The sequence below is a fragment of the Rutilus rutilus genome, assembly GCF_951802725.1.
Source record: "Rutilus rutilus genome assembly, chromosome: 13".
In the NCBI taxonomy this organism is placed as follows: Eukaryota; Metazoa; Chordata; class Actinopteri; order Cypriniformes; family Leuciscidae; genus Rutilus; species Rutilus rutilus.
In genome coordinates, this window is record NC_140218.1 from 37,750,696 (window position 1) to 37,768,159 (window position 17,464).

Below are 17,464 nucleotides of genomic sequence, written 5' to 3' on the forward strand. Positions count from 1 at the left end.
CAAGCAATTGCTCTCCTGTGTGTTTGCAATCAGAAGACTAGTGGTGTTAAACATTACAGTAAGTTATATTGTAATGGCAATAAGTTCAGTAAACAGAACTACATCGACACACTGCTCTAAAACACCACCCCTCATAAACTCGGTTACCAACGTGAGCATCTCACCTGAGAACTGCCACCTCGTTGCGGAAGGCCTGAAACTGCTCCGGGGTCGGGTTGGTGACCTTTAATACCTTCACAGCCACGTCTCCTACGGCGAGTTACAGCGCGAGTTAAGCGGGTCATTAGAGACTGAAGCTGGCGAGGTCAAACCGATGCTTACCGTGCCATTTCCCTTTGTACACGGTCCCGAAGGAGCCCGACCCGATCCGGTTCAGCAGCATCACCTCAGCCGCTTCAATCTCCCAGTAATAGCTGGAGTCTCTTTTATCCCGCGGCCGCTGTAAAACAATACCTGATGTTAGCACTTGAGAAAGTGCGCTAAAACAGTCATATTTGACCCCAACAAACCTTTTTAAGACCATTCAGATTTTTTGGCATTGTGATATTCCTTTAACAACAATTAAGCACATTTTCCAACTAAATTATCATTACTGTAATGAATATTTAAAACCATAATGTACATTTGTACAGTATACATCATTATAGTATTTTAAAAGTGTTAAAATGCAATACAAAATGTGTCAGTTCAGTGACAATAGCAGATGTGAGTATCATGAGCTTGGATTACAGGAGAAGACAGTAACTGAGAGTTTTTACAACTACATTAATCTACTGTATATAATGTTGAATATAATGTATAATAATGCAATGGGGGAATATCTGTGGGTCCTGATAAAGCCAGATGTCTGATGTTGCCAGTAAAAGTGTCCTACATTATATAAAATATATCAAGTCAGTGACAGAGATCAAGCATATTCATCTACAATAATCCTGTATTTTCAGCTTCAGAATCAAGAATATTGTTATTCTGGCGTCTCTATTGTCCTGTGCTGTGGGTTTCAGCACTAAATCCAAACCTGTTCATTTACACACTCAGTGTAAAACCAAATTTAGCATTTTAATCAACTGTTCATTTTAGGTTAATCTTTTATCATATGTCTTTTAATAATACCGTATCGTGAGTTCAGTATCGTGACATGAGGGTATCGTTACACCCCTACTGATCACTTGTGATCGGACCACTGAAAATACTTCTTAACACCAGGTATAATTCCATTTCCAGGGCATTTCTCACTACGATAATGAAGTATCAGAATGTGCTCGTGAAACTGCAGAGTCCGGCCGGGTTCCTGTAACTGCTCACATCTGCACGCCATGGTTCAGGTCGAAACACTTCTAAGGACTGTGCACTGAAGTGTATATAAACTACAATAGCTGCGTTTACATGGACACTTATAATCGGATAGACGGCTCTATCGGACTAAAAAACCTTCATGTAAACACCTTAAACGATCCGATTGAGTGCGATCCCAATGAAATTTCGATCGGATTGAAAGGGGTGGTTTATTCCTTTTGTAATCCGATCGAGAGAACATGCAAACACTTGATCGGATTGAAAACCGAAACTGAAAGTATGCATGTGCGATGACGTTAAATAGCGTAATGACGTATGATGCGCGGAACGAGCTGTTCTTCCTGTTGAATAAAGTGTCATAAAAATAAGTGTCCTGTCATTCTAAAATTCTCATTTCGCTCTCGTGTCTGTGAAGTGAAGCAGGACAACGGCCCACCAGTCCTTGTTTCGGATTCTCATCCACACACGATTTTTACTGCGTGATAAATATAAGTTGTTATATTTATAAGATAAATATATGTGCTCACTGACTCCAAATCATGGCCAGAGACAGATTAATATTACGTCTGCTGTTTAAAACAAATAAAGAACCAATAGAGGAGAATAGTTATGCGCGAACAGCGGGAAACTCTGTATATGTGTGCAGTGTGCGCATGTCAAAAAATCTATCCCGATTTGAAGCTTGTGACATATAAACGCGCACATCAACCCGATTACTTTATTTATCGTTCATGTAAACACCGTGTTCGGATTCGTCAATCGTATTGATTTCATTCCGATTGAACCAAAAGGTGTCCATGTAAACGTAGCCAATGTTTCTCTGCCTTGAAGACTGCAGCTCGACACAGGAAGGCTTCAATAAATAATTCAGCAGAGCTTACGATGGAGAGCTTCTCCTGCGGGCCGAGGGCCGGTGTGCGCTCTCTCGGGGCCCCGGCGGGGACGGGGGGCTGGGTCCGGGCCGTGGGGCTCTGAGCCGGAGAGCCGCCAGCTGAGGAGACACGGGAGACTGATGAACATCACCCCTACTCACGCCATGACTAAACCACAGCAAACACACTTCTCACTGGATTCACATCAATGTCTCATTCTCACCTGAGCCGTGAACTCGCATGGCATCCTAGAAGAAACACACACAGAAGAACAAAATATCAAGAAATAACACACAACTGTTCAATCTATTCACACTGCAAGGCAGAAGCGTGTTGCTTGAGCAGTTTACACACTGTCCTGTAGCGTTGCTAATGTTATGATGTGCACCACACACAACTAGCCTGATCATTCACTCACTCACGGTCCTGTAACTCCCTTCTTAATGGCCTTTAGAGTTGCTTTTTGACAACCAACTATATGAAAGTCATATTTCAATGCACAGAACAGAAGCAAAACAAGAACGTTTCAGAGCTTGCCAAGACTTGCTCACTGTTTATCACAGCTGCTTTACAATTTGTAGTAATGTAAATAATCAGAGCGCAGACTTTCTTGTTTAATTTGATAAACTGTGTAAAACTTTCACATAAATGTTAATAAATTAGAAATGTTATAGCTGAGCTGAGCAGATGTGCAGGGACGCAACACTACTTTACCCATTTATGTCCACCAAGAGCACACAAAATACTCGCAAAGCAATAGTGTTTCATATTCTTAATATTTAAACCTGTTTGCGGCTTTAGAAATAAATGCAATCTTTGTAAAATACAGATATTAAAGCAGAACTCGGCAACTCTAGCGAACACTAGTCACTTCTTCGCTGATTTTCCCTTTTGTTGTCGCATGTTTCCCCCTCTACAGCTGTGGGAGGGTGTATATTTCACAACACTGTAGTAAAAAAACTCACTTGCGTCAGCCTCCTCCCCCTCTCTACCGCTGCTCATGTGCGTTTGTTATGATCGGAGCAAGCCAACTGTATCGTGTGGAGCTATGTCTACCAAGGTGGGTAATCTGGTAATACATCATACATGCGTGTGTGTTTATGTCGAATTGCCGTAAAGCAATTCGTGTTTCGCGCTCGTTCTCGTTCTCGCTTCTCACGAGACTTCCAATTTCTATCTTGCCGGGACGGTAGTCCCCAAGTTGCAAGGTTGGTTTTCCGCCTGGGAACGCTGGGGGGAGCGGGGAAAGTCACCAATATCACCAGAACAGGTTGTTTAACCATCCAAATGATTTCTAGACAGTTTTATTAAGTTAAAAAAGTTACCAAGTTCTGCTTTAAAGCATAATGTTACAACAATACCAGTCTCCACAGCGGTCTCTACATGCGGTCTCTACATGCTGTCTCTACATGCAGTCTAGCTGCGGTCTAGATGCGGTCTAGATGCGGTCTAGATTCGGTCTAGGTGCGGTCTAGGTGCGGTCTAGATGCAGTCTAGCTGCGGTCTGGATGCGGTCTGGATGCGGTCTGGATTCGGTCTAGAGGCGGTCTGGATGCGGTCTAGATGCAGTCTAGATGCGGTCTGGATGTGGTCTAGAGGCGGTCTGGATGTGGTCTAGAGGCGGTCTGGATGCGGTCTAGATGCAGTCTAGATGCGGTCTGGATGTGGTCTAGAGGCGGTCTGGATGCGGTCTAGATGCGGTCTGGATGCGGTCTAGATGCGGTCTAGAGGCGGTCTGGATGTGGTCTAGATGCGGTCTAGATGCGGTCTGGATGCGGTCTAGATGCGGTCTAGAGGCGGTCTGGATGCGGTCTAGATGCGGTCTAGAGGCGGTCTGGATGCGGTCTAGATGCGGTCTAGAGGCGGTCTGGATGCGGTCTAGATGCGGTCTAGAGGCGGTCTGGATGCGGTCTAGATGCGGTCTAGAGGCGGTCTAGAGGCGGTCTGGATGCGGTCTAGATGCGGTCTAGATGCGGTCTAGATGCGGTCTAGAGGCGGTCTGGATGCGGTCTAGATGCGGTCTAGAGGCGGTCTAGAGGCGGTCTTAAGCTGTCCTCTTATTGGTCAGAGTTTGGATTGACGAGTTCACTCCGCAAGCTTATTGTGTCTTTATCTGTAGCTGTCAAGACACAGTTATACGAATGTAGCTATCATTACCGCTTAGTTAGAGCGGGAATCAGATTCAGATGGAGAAGATCAATTACACAATACTTTCAGATGAGGAGGCTCTCTTTGGTTTTCAACTGCGTTCACTAATGTGCAGAATCACAGAATCAGACAACTGCTGCTTTTTATATAACACATTTGATGATTTATGAATTATGATATTAGTTCGCTGGTCCGTTAGGTCGGATTGCTTTCTCACAGGGTTCGTACAGATACTGTAAAATGCAATTCCAGGACTTGAGGACTTTTCAAGCACTACTTTTTGGTTTTCTAAGGACTTCAATCAGAGATCTCACTTATCAATCCATATCTTTATTATCTTTCAACTTCTAAAAAAGGTAAATAGATAAACAAAAATAAACCAATAAAACAAAATGGTACAAATAAAGTGCAGCAGATGCAATGACTGGCAACTTTTACCATTGAAAGGACACTATGACAAAGATATCGCTTTTCCATTAATATATGATTGATCTGAAGAATGAAAGCTGTATCATATTCTGGGATATTTATGAGCAATATTACACTCATAGCCATGCAAAATGGCTCTATATCTATATCAGATGGGCTGCAGCTTCATTTTGTGTGAAAAGATCGTTTTATTGATAAAATTAAACACTAATTTCACATATATTGTCTTTCAATAATTCAGGCGTTTTTCAAGTACCTCTTCATGAATATATGGCTGTTTTCAAGGGTTTTACAGGACTTCAATTTCAAGCATTTTAAGCACCTTGTACGAACCCTGTTTCGCACCTCAACCGAACCGCCCCAGAGTTCAGTCGGGCCGAGACCACTTCGTTCAGCCGATCTCGGAGCGACTGCTTCTGTGCGGATCCGAGCGCGATCGGCGTGTTCATGTGTGTCTTGACGAACCGAACCGAGAGAGAAAAGGAGCCAGGTGAGAGAACGGCCTTAACCTCAGGCAGGGTGAGGAAGCTTCTGTCAGTCAAGCACTACCTTACGCCTGGCAGAAGAACGATACCTACTCTTCTCTTCAGACCAGACTGCCGCTGGCACCAGGAGCTCGGAGACGAGTCTAGCTACTCACAGCACAACAACAACAGGACAGTGAAGAGAGAACGGAAGAAACAGTGGAGTGAAATAGAGAGGAGAACAGCAAATCCAATCAATATTTAGAGGAGCTTAAGAGTTTGACAGCTGTCACACACACAGATGGAGGTGGAGCTGAAGAGATGTGTAGAGGTGAGACAGGAGTGTGTGTGGTGCGTGGTCACCTGGATCTGGCTGCTGTGTACGGGCAGGGTTGTGCTGAGCATGTTGACGTTGGGTGTGGAGGTGGAGCGCAGTCTCGGGGTCAGAGCTGAAGGGCTGGAGTAACTGAACACATGAGGGTTTGAGTGTCTGAGGCACAGAGCTGATGAAACACCAGACTAGTGCACACACACGGACACGGTTATCAAGAAACAAGAGCATCACAGAAACTAGGGGATGGGGGAACCTGGAGACAAACAGCACGTTTCATTTCAATTTATTACTCAAATTTCATAAAGCAAAATCCCACTAGATGGCCTTAGCAACAACACACTGTGTGTCATAGCTCCGGTAATCCACAAATGTTATTTAAAGAGCTCGCATAAAGCTTTAGTGGCGTCTACCCGAGCAACACTCACCGGTGCATGTGTTTTGAGTGTTTGCTGAAAGCCAAAGGAGATCACCATATATTGCTTGGGTCCCTTTTTTAATCCATATACACTACTGGTCAAAAGTTTTAGATCGGTAAGATGTTTTATGTTTTTAAAAGAAGTCTCTTCTGCTCACCAAGGCTGCATTTATTTGATAAAAAAAAAAAAAAAAACTGTAATATTGTGAAATATTATGACAATTTAAAATGACTTTTTTCTATTTTAATATATTTTAAAGTGTAATTTATTCCTGTGATCAAAGCTGAATTTTCAGCATCATTACTCCAGTCTTCAGTGTCACATGATCCTTCACAAATCATTCTAATATGATGGTTTGATGCTCAAAAAATATTCATTATTATTATCAATGTTGAAAATAGTTGTGTACATTTTTTTTTTCCAATTCTTTGATGAATAGAAAGTTCAAAAGAACAGCATTTATTTAAAATAGAATATTTTCTAACATTATAAATGTCTTTACTGTCACTTTTGATCAGTTTAACTCATCCTTGATGAATAAAAGTATTGATTTATTTTATTTATTTCCCCAAAAAATAAAATTTAAATTCTTACCGACCCCAAACTCTTGAACGGCAGTGTTTAATGTTACAAAAGCTTTAGATTTCAGATAATGCTGTTCTTCTGAACTGTATATTCATCATAGCATCATGAAATAAAAACGTAAAAAACTGTTTTCAACATTGATAATAATGAGAAATGTTTCTTGATCATCATATCATCATATTAGAGATCATGTGACACTGAAGACTGGAGTAATGATGCTGAAAATTCAGCTTTGATCACAGGAATAAATTACACTTTACTATATAATCACATAGAAAACAGCTGATTTACATTGGAATAATATTTCACAATATTACTGCTTTATTGTATTTTTAATCAAATAAACACAGCCTTGGTGAGCAGAAGACACTTCTTTTAAAAACATTAAAAATCTTACTGACCCCAAACTTTTGACCAGTAGTGTATATTTTACCTTTTATATTATTTATGAGATATATGAACTGGCCCCTCGATTGGTTTCTCCCAAGGGTTTGTCTCTATTCTGTGTCCTGATGGAGTTTGTGTTCTTGCTTAGTTGAGGACGCTTCATATTCAGCAGTATTGTTGATCTGACGGCACTGACACTATTATATAAGACCTGAGCTGAGTGAATGATGACATCACTGTTTCTGCAGAGCTGCTGTACAGCCGAATTAAACTCATTACATATTTGATGAACTTTACACAGTTATTGACCCAAACTGAATCAACACTGAAGTGACTTCAGCTGAAGAACGATTGTTTTTTTAGAGCCATTGAATCATTATTTTCCTGTTATCTCTGTAAAGCTGCTTTGAAACATTATTATATAAAGTAAGTAACTATAGAAATAAAGGTGACTTGACTATACGTAACCCAGGCTTTCCTCAAGCCATCAAACCACGGGCAGTCGCTGAGCGGTGTGTGTACATTTACAGGAAAACAATGGTTTTGCATCATGTGATCTGAGACGATGCGTTACCTGTTTCGGGTCAGGGACTCCCTCATTCTCCGAGATGTGAGCGTAGGAAGAGACGGAGTCCCACTTTCACCCGGAGTGGGGAACAATCTGCCAAACGCAGAGCAGTCAAGCGTCATTCATGGTGAAAATATCAGACTCATGTGTGCCATGAAAACAACTGAGGAATGCCTCGGACTGAATGGGGGAGTTCTGTAAGACTACCTCACGTAAAGCTCATGTAGACACAGACGGATGTGGACTGAAGCTTTCATATCGAGGACATGCAAACAGACCATCATGGCACTTTATGCTTTTCACTTTCTTTGCAAATACTGATGTGAATATTCACAGTTTCATTGATCAATAACTCAGCGTATCATGTAAACAGTTAGATGGGCTGTGCCCCTGATGTTCAGCTGATGGGTATTGTTGAGGAGGATGATGATGAAGACTCACAGCAGTTGTCGGATGTTCGTCCAGTCCACACACATGGTGGGCACTCTGGTGCTGCAGTGCTCGTGGAACTTGTAGCCACACGTCTGGCACCGGAAGCCGTTTAACAGGAACTTCTGGCAGATGTCGCAGAAAGCCAATTTCAGAAATGTTTTTCTAACCTGAAAATGAAATCATCTTTTTAATTTGAACTATGAACAGAATTCTTCAGGTGTGCACAAACAGGCGTGTGTAACACTCACAAAGTTGTGTGTGGTCAAGGGGACATGGTCTAAAACCTCCACTAGGAGTTCCTCCCCGATGAGCGAGGTCGAGTCCGTGCTCCAGTCCATGCGAGACTTCTTGCTGCAAACATACACATACGTCAACCAGCTATGAGGGACAATACCAGTGTAAAGCGGACACATTAGGGATGAAATTTACTTTCAACATCAGATCCTATAGCAATATCCCACCGAATGAATACCTTTAAAGAACGCATAGTTGCGTTATTTAATGAAAATGAAAAAGTTGTGGCGCACTGATCAGGAAATATGAGGCAGATACGGATCACCAATATTTTAACACTTAAATGACTGATTTGATAAATATTGGCCGAAATGAGATATTTGACACACATGTATGAGCACACTCTGAGGACACATAAAAAAGTGGGATTGCGCGCTATAATTAAACATAACGTGAAATCAGCACTAACTACAGTACAGTATTTAGCTGTGAAAAGCTTTATTTTACGAAAGCCTTAGCGCATCATTGCAAAACTCTGTGTTATCAGGACTATGCCTTGAAGGTACTCAAAGTTCCAGAACAGCGCCACCTTCTGGTCAACTTTTATACGTTTCAAAAAAAGCTAATAATGTTTGATTAATTTTGCCTATTTTAGTGAAACTGATCTTGATAGATTCCTTGAGTAATACCGAGAGCAATGATACCAATCATGACATATTTGCTGGAATTTGCTGTCCGCCATTTTGATTTTCTTTGAAAACATACTTTTTCGAACTCCTAGACCGTTGGTCTGATTTACACCAAAATTGGCCCAGATCATCTTCAGACCGTGCCAGGAAAAGGTTATCAAAAGCTTTTCAATAGACCAAGCCGTTCTCGAATAACACGTCAATGAAACTGTAGGCATGATGCCAAGCTGATTTTGTGGCTGAAATCGGCCGCACTTTGGCATATTGACACCTCACACTGACCACACTATATTTGATAGCAGCTCTATTGTGCAGCATCTTATTTGACAAAAATAAAAATGCAATGTTTTGTTGTATATTAATTGCTATATTTTCATTTGATTACATTTAAAAAGCTTGATTAAACTGGTAAAGTTTATATACATTGTCATTTTGACCCAAAAAATAGTAAAAAATAAATAAAATAAATTAGTGTTCATCGGAGGGGTCCAAGACCCCATGACTTTTGTCGCACTTGAACCACGAATACACAAAAAAATTAAATGGATTCGAGGAGTTTTGTGGTTGAAATTTAAAAAAGTAACAGATCCTTCCCTCTCGGGTCGATTTGACCCCATAGGAATGAGTGGGATGCGAGGAATGCTTCAGGACACTAAAAAAGCTCAAATTCAAGCTGAAAATGCTAAAACTTTAACAAAAAATGAGGACTCAGCGGAACAGCTCATTTGCTGCATATAGAGCTATAAGGCCATCTCAGGGTTTTTCCTACATTGAAAATTTTTGGGCGGCCGCCAAAACGATTTTTTGTCCCGCCAAAGCCTTATTTGATCAGTAATTGGGTTTTGTGAGTGAAGCAGGCTACTGACGGAGTGACGGAGAGAACGATCACAGCGCCCCACCCCCGCGCGCGCACTCTCCGTCTTCAGTTCTGTCTTTGCTCTCTCCCTCGCATCAAAATCAACTGATCAGAAAGATCAGAAGACCGAATTCATGTTTCACGTGGTGCATTCGGAGAATATTTTTGCTGAATTAGCGCTGGGTGTGAATTGCAGTCAAAAAAAGTTGCCTTATCTTCTCTTACAGCTTGTGACAAGCATTCCGCACATGCAGCTGACATAACTTTAAATAAACGCAAAAAAAAAATCTATCCAGTTTGAAGTGGTTTTTTAGGGATGTGCGATATGACGATTTTTGATCGTGGACGATTAAAATGTCTCCACTATCTGCTTTTGAAGAAATATTGTAGAATCGTGCATTATATCTGTTCTGGCGCCTCCCAACATACTAAACAACGCGCCATATGTTCACATAAATGTTAACGCAGCGGAACGGGACACTGCAGTTCATAATTTGCATGTGCTTTAATGCCTTGTCGGTTAAACATTTAATTCGCGTGCTGTTGCGCTGTTCTGACGTGTGCTGTGAAGCTCACATGCACTAAAAGCCTGTCTACCAGCGCCTGGATACTGGACTAAGTTATCTTTCGAGTCTTATTGTGCTTATACTGTTAAATACACACAAGGTTTATATAAACAAAGTCGGTTATGTCTAAAGTGAAAGAAAACTTGAGAAAATTGAGAGAAAATCTGCTTGTCAAATGCGTGTATATTAGACGCGTCGCGCGCAACTCTTAAAGAGACAGTAGTTATAGTAAACACGCTGCCGCTTGTCCTTAAAGGGATAGTTCACCCAAAAATAAAAATGATCTCATCATTAATGCACTCTAATGTTGTTCCAATCCTCTATTAATTTCCTTCTAATATTTTCTAATATTTTTCTAATATTAATATTTTGAAGAATGTGGCTACCCAAACAGTAGCTGATCCCCATTGACTTTCATAGGAGAATATACTATGGAAGTCACTGGGGTTCATCAGCTGTTTGGTTACCCACAATCTTCCAAATAACTTTTATTTTCAACAGAAGAAAGAAACTTATTCGAGTTTAAAACAACTTGAGAGAGTAAATTATGATAATTTGAATTTTTAGGAGAACTATCCCTAATAAGACAACAAAATGCAAAGAGAAAATCACTCACTGCTCTTCACTGATAACTTTAGCTTTAATGAGTATCAATGTATAATTTATACAGTTAAGTCTATGTTTTGTTTTATTTTCATATTTGTTCATTTAATTACTTTCTTTTCTTTAAGAAAAAAATCACAAACTGTTTCTTTGTATTTATTTTAAATTTAACATTTATTGTCAATATTGGGCTTGCGGATCATGTGGATACTAGAGTACTCTTTGCTGTGTGTGGATGACCATGTCGGTCAGCCACCACCGAAGACCAATTTTGACCCAGGAAAAACCCTGCATCTAGTGGCAAGAGTCTTGAAATGTCATGTTATACTATTTTATCCCCACAAGAGGTCAAAGACTAGCCTGGCTCCGCCCTCCTACGTACTTCCGCTCAATTTCATTTTCCTTCAGTACTACGTCTGGGACTGCTGTATATTCTTAGGTTTCCAGAAATCAATTTTTTGTAGGACCAATCAGCGAACAGAGGGAGTGGCTGTGAACGATGACGTTGATGTAGTGCGTCAGTTTGAGTTGGAGTAATGGCAGCGGAGAAAGATGTGAGAAAAGCTATTCGGTCCGTTGTTGCAAAACTGCAGAATATACAGAAGTTAAAGCCGGAGCAAGAACAATGTTTGCTAAGTTTTATTGGTGGCCATGATGTTGTGGCCCTCCTCCCCACGGGGTTCGGGAAAAGTTTGATTTTCCAGCTCACTCAGCACTAGTGCCAGAAGAATTCCATAACTACTAGAACTGCCGCAAGCGGTCATTTTGATCGCTATTCAAAACTCTATATCTTAAATGATAAATCCCCAATTGAGAGATTAATGCATTTATTGTATTAGGATGTCTTTTAAAAACAAAACAACACCAAACTGTACATTTAAACAAGTTTAATTATAATTTATAAATAAATAATATTCGTAGATGCCCTGAACAAAATGACGGAGATGTTTTCATGTTTCCACTGTTCGATCGCGCCCGCGCCCGTCGACACACACACCAAATTCCAGCATTGCAGCCTGTTCATTATAGTGAATAATAATAAAATAGTCAACCTAACATATACAAATTCCACTGCTCTGTTTCTCAGTAGGCTACTAGTAGGCTACAATTCGTACCATTTTAATCGTGTGAAGAGGATGATTTTTTCCGTCGATATTGGAACGTGAGTGAAGTTCAAAGCCTATGATAAAGAATAGTTTAGCATCCAAATACATCGCAAATGTTGAAACATTTTGATTCTAATTAGAGAGTTACGTGAGCCCAACGCCGCTTACTTTCACTTTCGCTTATAAAGCATTTCATTTTGGCTTTAGTTATTTTTTCATTCTTGTTCTGTTCTGAATGTCATTACATTTAAATGATTTGTTGTTGAATATGTTTAGTGTATTTTTTTACCACATTTTATTGTTGCGTATATTGGTATAATAATACCGCGAAATTCAGTGCGGTCAATATGACCGTTTATGGCCGAAATAGGTAAATATGTTCATTTGTTTTTTTTTGCCTTATGTGTAATTTCCATGGGTAATTTATATGAAAAACCTTTTAAATGAAAATACAGACACTTTTAGGAAAAGTCAGGCACCAGCAGGATTGTATTTATTTTTTCATTTTCAAGTTATTGCAGATATAAAATTCAAAACGGTCAAAATGACTGCCATGGCAGTTCTAGTGGTGAATGAGTTAGCTAAGGCGAACGATAGGGATGCAAAGCCGATAGTTGTTGTCTTCTCCCCTCTTGTTGCACTAATGGAGGACCAAGTGAAGGAGGCAGAAAAGTTGTTTCCGTATCGCGCAGTAGCCTGGTGATCACTGTACAGCATTTGCGGCAGATCCGAAACGACCGCAACGGCGTATTGTTAATGATTAGACCCAGCTTCGACAGTTGACTGAATACATCACTGTCCTTAGTGTCAAATATACATTTTGAATTTGTAAATGTTTCCGGCCGGTTTCGGCGCATGACATACGTCACGACCACACGTTAGCGATTGGCTATGGCAGATCCTGAGTGACTCTGGGCAGATCCAATAGTTTTGAACTTTAACAGAGAACCCGCCTACAAGGAAGTAAACGTTTCTCAATGGAGAGATTCCAGACTCTCTGTACAAATGAAATGTACAAGAGTCTGGTAGAACCAGGCTAGTCAAAGACACCCAATGTAAGATATTTTGAGCTGAATTAAAAGGTTGTGAGTCATTTTGAGTTTTCGTTGAAAGAATGTGAGGAATGTGCTTAAATTACTAAATTACTAGTTATTTATTATTTATTGATCAAATCTAGTAATTTAAAGGTAAATAAAATAAAAAATAGCACAAAAAAATTGCATTAAAAATAGAAAAAATATTATCAAAATAAAATAAGCTTTCTGGACGAAAAAAAAAAAAGAGAAAGAAATGTAATTTTAGGGCTTCGGGTAATTTTGACCCACAAGGGAAGGATTTGTTACAGAGCGCGAGGGAAGGATGATTAAATCATGAAACGCAGAATCCGAAATTAAAAGGTAGCTACTCTGTTTATATTCAGTCTGACAAATATGTGGAAAGCATTTCCTTCCCCATTAATGGTAAATAAATGTTGTGATAAATATCAATAATATCGTAAGATATAGAAAGAAAGGTAGTGCTGATATGTCTGGCCGTCTCGCTGGAGCCGAGGGGAACTGACCTCCTGTGTCCGGGGTGGAGACTGAAGACAGCGCAGCACTCCGGCTGGAGCCCTCGAACCTTCAGCGCCTTGATCAGGCAGCTGTGCAGCGTCACGCCGGCGCGCACACACACCTGCACACACACCACCCGCCATGAGCACACACAGCCCTTCAGTCATACTGGCATTCTATGTAAGACAAGAGGAACTGGCCACTGGATTTAATAGTCTTCAAAATTCATGCCAACAATCATTTGTAAGTTTTGAGGCAGATTACTGTTGAGGAAATCGTTTCTCGCAGCTTTATTGCTTATAATACTGTAATATCAATAATCACACAACAGTTCAGACCACACTCTTCTGCCAGTGTTTGATCTGCTCTACTGAGTGTTCAGCACCGGTACTGACTGAGATGCTCGTGCCCGCCGGGCTCTATGAGTCGAGCTGAACTTTACTGTTTGTTACGGAGCGGAAATTCGTCTCTGGAGACATAGAAGCATTCACATTAATGCTTAAAAACACATCACACATTAACACCACACACACAGAATGAACAAAATTATACAATTAAACACTGTTCCCAACACACGCTATAATGCTAGTCATTCTATTGTATCCCTTTAGAAAATTGTATGGTTTAAGATAATCACTGCCGTTGGGATAATTTGCCATTTTTATACACGTTTCTTCTGGCCAAAGGAATTTTGAGTCTCCGCCCAGATGGGAGCGATTCAAGCCCTGAAGAGGCTGTAGGAGAACGCAGGTCTGAGAGGCTCTCACCACTGTCCTCTGCTGGTTGGGCAGGAAGACCCGGATGGTCCGGCTGGTTCTGGGCTCGTCTGAGGACTGGCGCTGAGGAGACTGCATCACACAGGAGCTCTCAAACACACACTCCTTGGTTCCCAGACCGTTGGTGACGCTTCTCCACGCTCCCTGAAGCTGCTCCATTACGATGCCCTCTCACACTGACGTCTGGGGAAACACCAATACACTATCACTATCACTGAACTCTGATGGCAGATCCAAACTGTGTGTAAAACACTGCTATAATCACACAAGAAATCTTTCACTTTCGGTTCATTAGGCAGCTTTAAAGAACTGGGCCATGAATAATAGCAGAGGTCAACTTGCTGAAATGCGAGCAAATCACAAATTTTATGCTAGGCGACTAAAAAATGTCTTTAATTAGCAAAGGGCTAGTAAATTGTACAATTTCAGTCATCTGTGATTGAGTTAGAGGCAAAAAATAAGTTTAGTGCACAATATAATTTCATTACTGTTTGAAAAGCTACATACGTTTGGTTTTTGACCATTGGAAATGGGTACAATTCAACCATTTGAACATGGAGTCGCATTGGGATCCCCATTTCTATGTGACTGAACCATATAAGGACCTTGAAAATAAAGATTCCAAAGGAAAAGTTTATTAGAATTAGACTAGAAGAATATTAAGATATCTTATAGGCACGCAAACTCTTTTATTTTTATTGCACTCAGATATATTCTATGCAATTGAATTGATTGGAAAAAAAAAAGAGAGAAATTACTAGTTTCAACATTATTTGTTGTTCAGATATTCCTCTTTAAAAGACTAAATATCAACGGTACGCAAAGTGACGCACATTTGGTTTTTGACCATTGAAAATGTCTTCCAAATTGTTCACGGAGCCGCACCTCTAATCCCAGTTTAAAGGTAGGGTAGGCGATTTTGGGAGAGGCTAGCAACAGCGAGCTAAGCTTTGAAAGCATGAGATCCCACCCTCCCTTCAGAGCGTCTCCAAAACACACGAACACACACACACACACACACACCACAGAGACAGAAAAACGTCATGAGACGAGACGGCGTTAAACTACCTCGTGTCTCAAAGCACACAACATTACAGGTACTAGTTACTTCTTTCAAAAAGTAACTAAATTAGTTACTCAGTTACAAATTATAAAAGTAACTAGTTACTTCAGAAAGTAACTATTGCGTTACTTTCAAGTACATTTTTAAATGCTCAAATGTAACCCCACCTCCACCCCTCTATAACAGAACTGATAATACATGTACATGTTCGATTATTCATGATAAATCTGAATATTATAATGAAATGGACACTTAATACAATACATTATTAACAGAAACAATGTGCACAAATCTAAACTATATTCATGTCGCTGTGGGACAAAGCGAGACTAGCCTCCAATCAAATGCCATGTCTGTCGATATTATGTTTATATAGTGGATCGATACACAATAGATGTTCTGGAACTTTTGATATTTATTGCCCTCAACGGGCCACAACTGGGCACAATTAAATTAAGCTTGTTAAAGGGATAGTTCACCCAAAAATGAAAATTCTGTCAGTAATTACTCACCCTCATGTTGTTCCAACCCCGTAAGACCTTCGTTCATCTTCAGAACACAAATTAAGATATTTTTTATTAAATCTGAGAGCTGGCTCACTCCTCCATAGGCTACTAAGGGACTGAAACTTGCTGACCCAGAAAATGTATTAAAGTCAAGACATCGTTAATATAGTCCAAGTGACTACAGTGGCTCAATCTTAAGTTTATAAAGCGACGAGAATACTTTTTGTGCGCAAAAACAAACAAAAATAACGACTTTATTCCACTTTTCATTTCCTTCTCTCTGGGCCTCGGGTCTTTTCGCGTAGTGTAATAGCGCAGCGCGTCTGTGTTGCACGTCACCAAGTGGAATAAAGTCGTTATTTTTGTTTGTTTTTGCGTACAAAAAGTATTCTCGTCGCTTTATAAACTTAAGATTGAGCCACTGTAGTCACTTGGACTATATTAACGATGTCTTTAATACATTTTCTGGGCCAGCAAGTTTGGGCCACCTAGCAGCCTATGGAGGAGTGAGACAGATTTCATCAAAAATATCTTAATTTGTGTTCCGAAGATGAACGAAGGTCTTACGGGGTTGGAACAACATGAGGGTGAGTAATTACTGACAGAATTTTCATTTTTGGGTGAACTATCCCTTTAAGCACTATATACCAAAAAGAAATAACAAATATAAACTCTTTGTAGTGCAAATAAAACAAAACAAAAAACTTCAGACAATTGGTAGATATACTGTACTTCAAGTATTTTCTTCCTCGAAAAAGTAGACCAGTGTAACAATATGAGGTATACCAAGGAAGACCAGTAAACAAGTCTTTGCCTCTCGGCTCAGGCCGGGTTCACACTGCACGCGTTAGCAGAGCGTTAGCAGAGCGGATTTATTCCGGCGCCCATGTTAACAGATTAGAGCATTCACACCGCACGCTTTTTTCTATTTTTATTCTATTTATAGCGCCGTTATTCCCATCACTGGTCACGGGTTTCCATATCTTATGACAGCAGTTATGGCGTGAAGGCAGCATGAGCTGGTTGTGTTGGTTCAGGAGGAACTGTAAAAGGCTTCGTCTGCGCTGCTCTGTGACTGACATCTGTCTACAGCTCTAGAGCATGAAGCGCACTGATGGCGTGTGACGCCTGCGCTGCTCTGTGACTGATGTCTGTCTACAGCTCTAGAGCATGAAGCGCACTGATGGCGTGTGACGCCTGCGCTGCTCTGTGACTGATGTCTGTCTACAGCTCTAGAGCATGAAGCGCACTGATGGCGTGTGACGCCTGCGCTGCTCTGTGACTGATGTCTGTCTACAGCTCTAGAGCATGAAGCGCACTGATGGCGTGTGACGTCTGCGCTGCTCTGTGACTGACATCTGTCTACAGCTCTAGAGCATGAAGCGCACTGATGGCGTGTGACGCCTGCGCTGCTCTGTGACTGATGTCTGTCTACAGCTCTAGAGCATGAAGCGCACTGATGGCGTGTGACGTCTGCGCTGCTCTGTGACTGACGTCTGTCTACAGCTCTAGAGCATGAAGCGCACTGATGGCGTGTGACGCCTGCGCTGCTCTGTGACTGATGTCTGTCTACAGCTCTAG

At 40.9% G+C, this 17,464-nt stretch overlaps 1 protein-coding gene across 2 annotated transcripts in view; it reads right to left on the minus strand.

The window, feature by feature from the left end:
* raf1a (Raf-1 proto-oncogene, serine/threonine kinase a) overlaps positions 1 to 17,464 on the minus strand; it is a 41,659-nt gene that overhangs the window by 19,548 nt on the left and 4,647 nt on the right. Inside the window, exons 2-12 of one of the 2 annotated variants that reach the window (XM_084429157.1) lie at positions 14,306 to 14,497; positions 13,547 to 13,659; positions 8,180 to 8,282; positions 7,941 to 8,098; positions 7,506 to 7,592; positions 5,573 to 5,675; positions 5,324 to 5,377; positions 2,392 to 2,416; positions 2,178 to 2,287; positions 322 to 439; positions 165 to 249 (exon numbers count right to left, since the gene is read on the minus strand). In XM_084429157.1, coding sequence (XP_084285283.1) covers positions 165 to 249; positions 322 to 439; positions 2,178 to 2,287; positions 2,392 to 2,416; positions 5,324 to 5,377; positions 5,573 to 5,675; positions 7,506 to 7,592; positions 7,941 to 8,098; positions 8,180 to 8,282; positions 13,547 to 13,659; positions 14,306 to 14,473 — 1,124 coding nt within the window. In that variant the 5' untranslated portion in view covers positions 14,474 to 14,497. The remainder of the gene's footprint in view (positions 1 to 164; positions 250 to 321; positions 440 to 2,177; positions 2,288 to 2,391; positions 2,417 to 5,323; positions 5,378 to 5,572; positions 5,676 to 7,505; positions 7,593 to 7,940; positions 8,099 to 8,179; positions 8,283 to 13,546; positions 13,660 to 14,305; positions 14,498 to 17,464) is intronic. The other variant, XM_084429158.1, reaches the window with a different exon arrangement.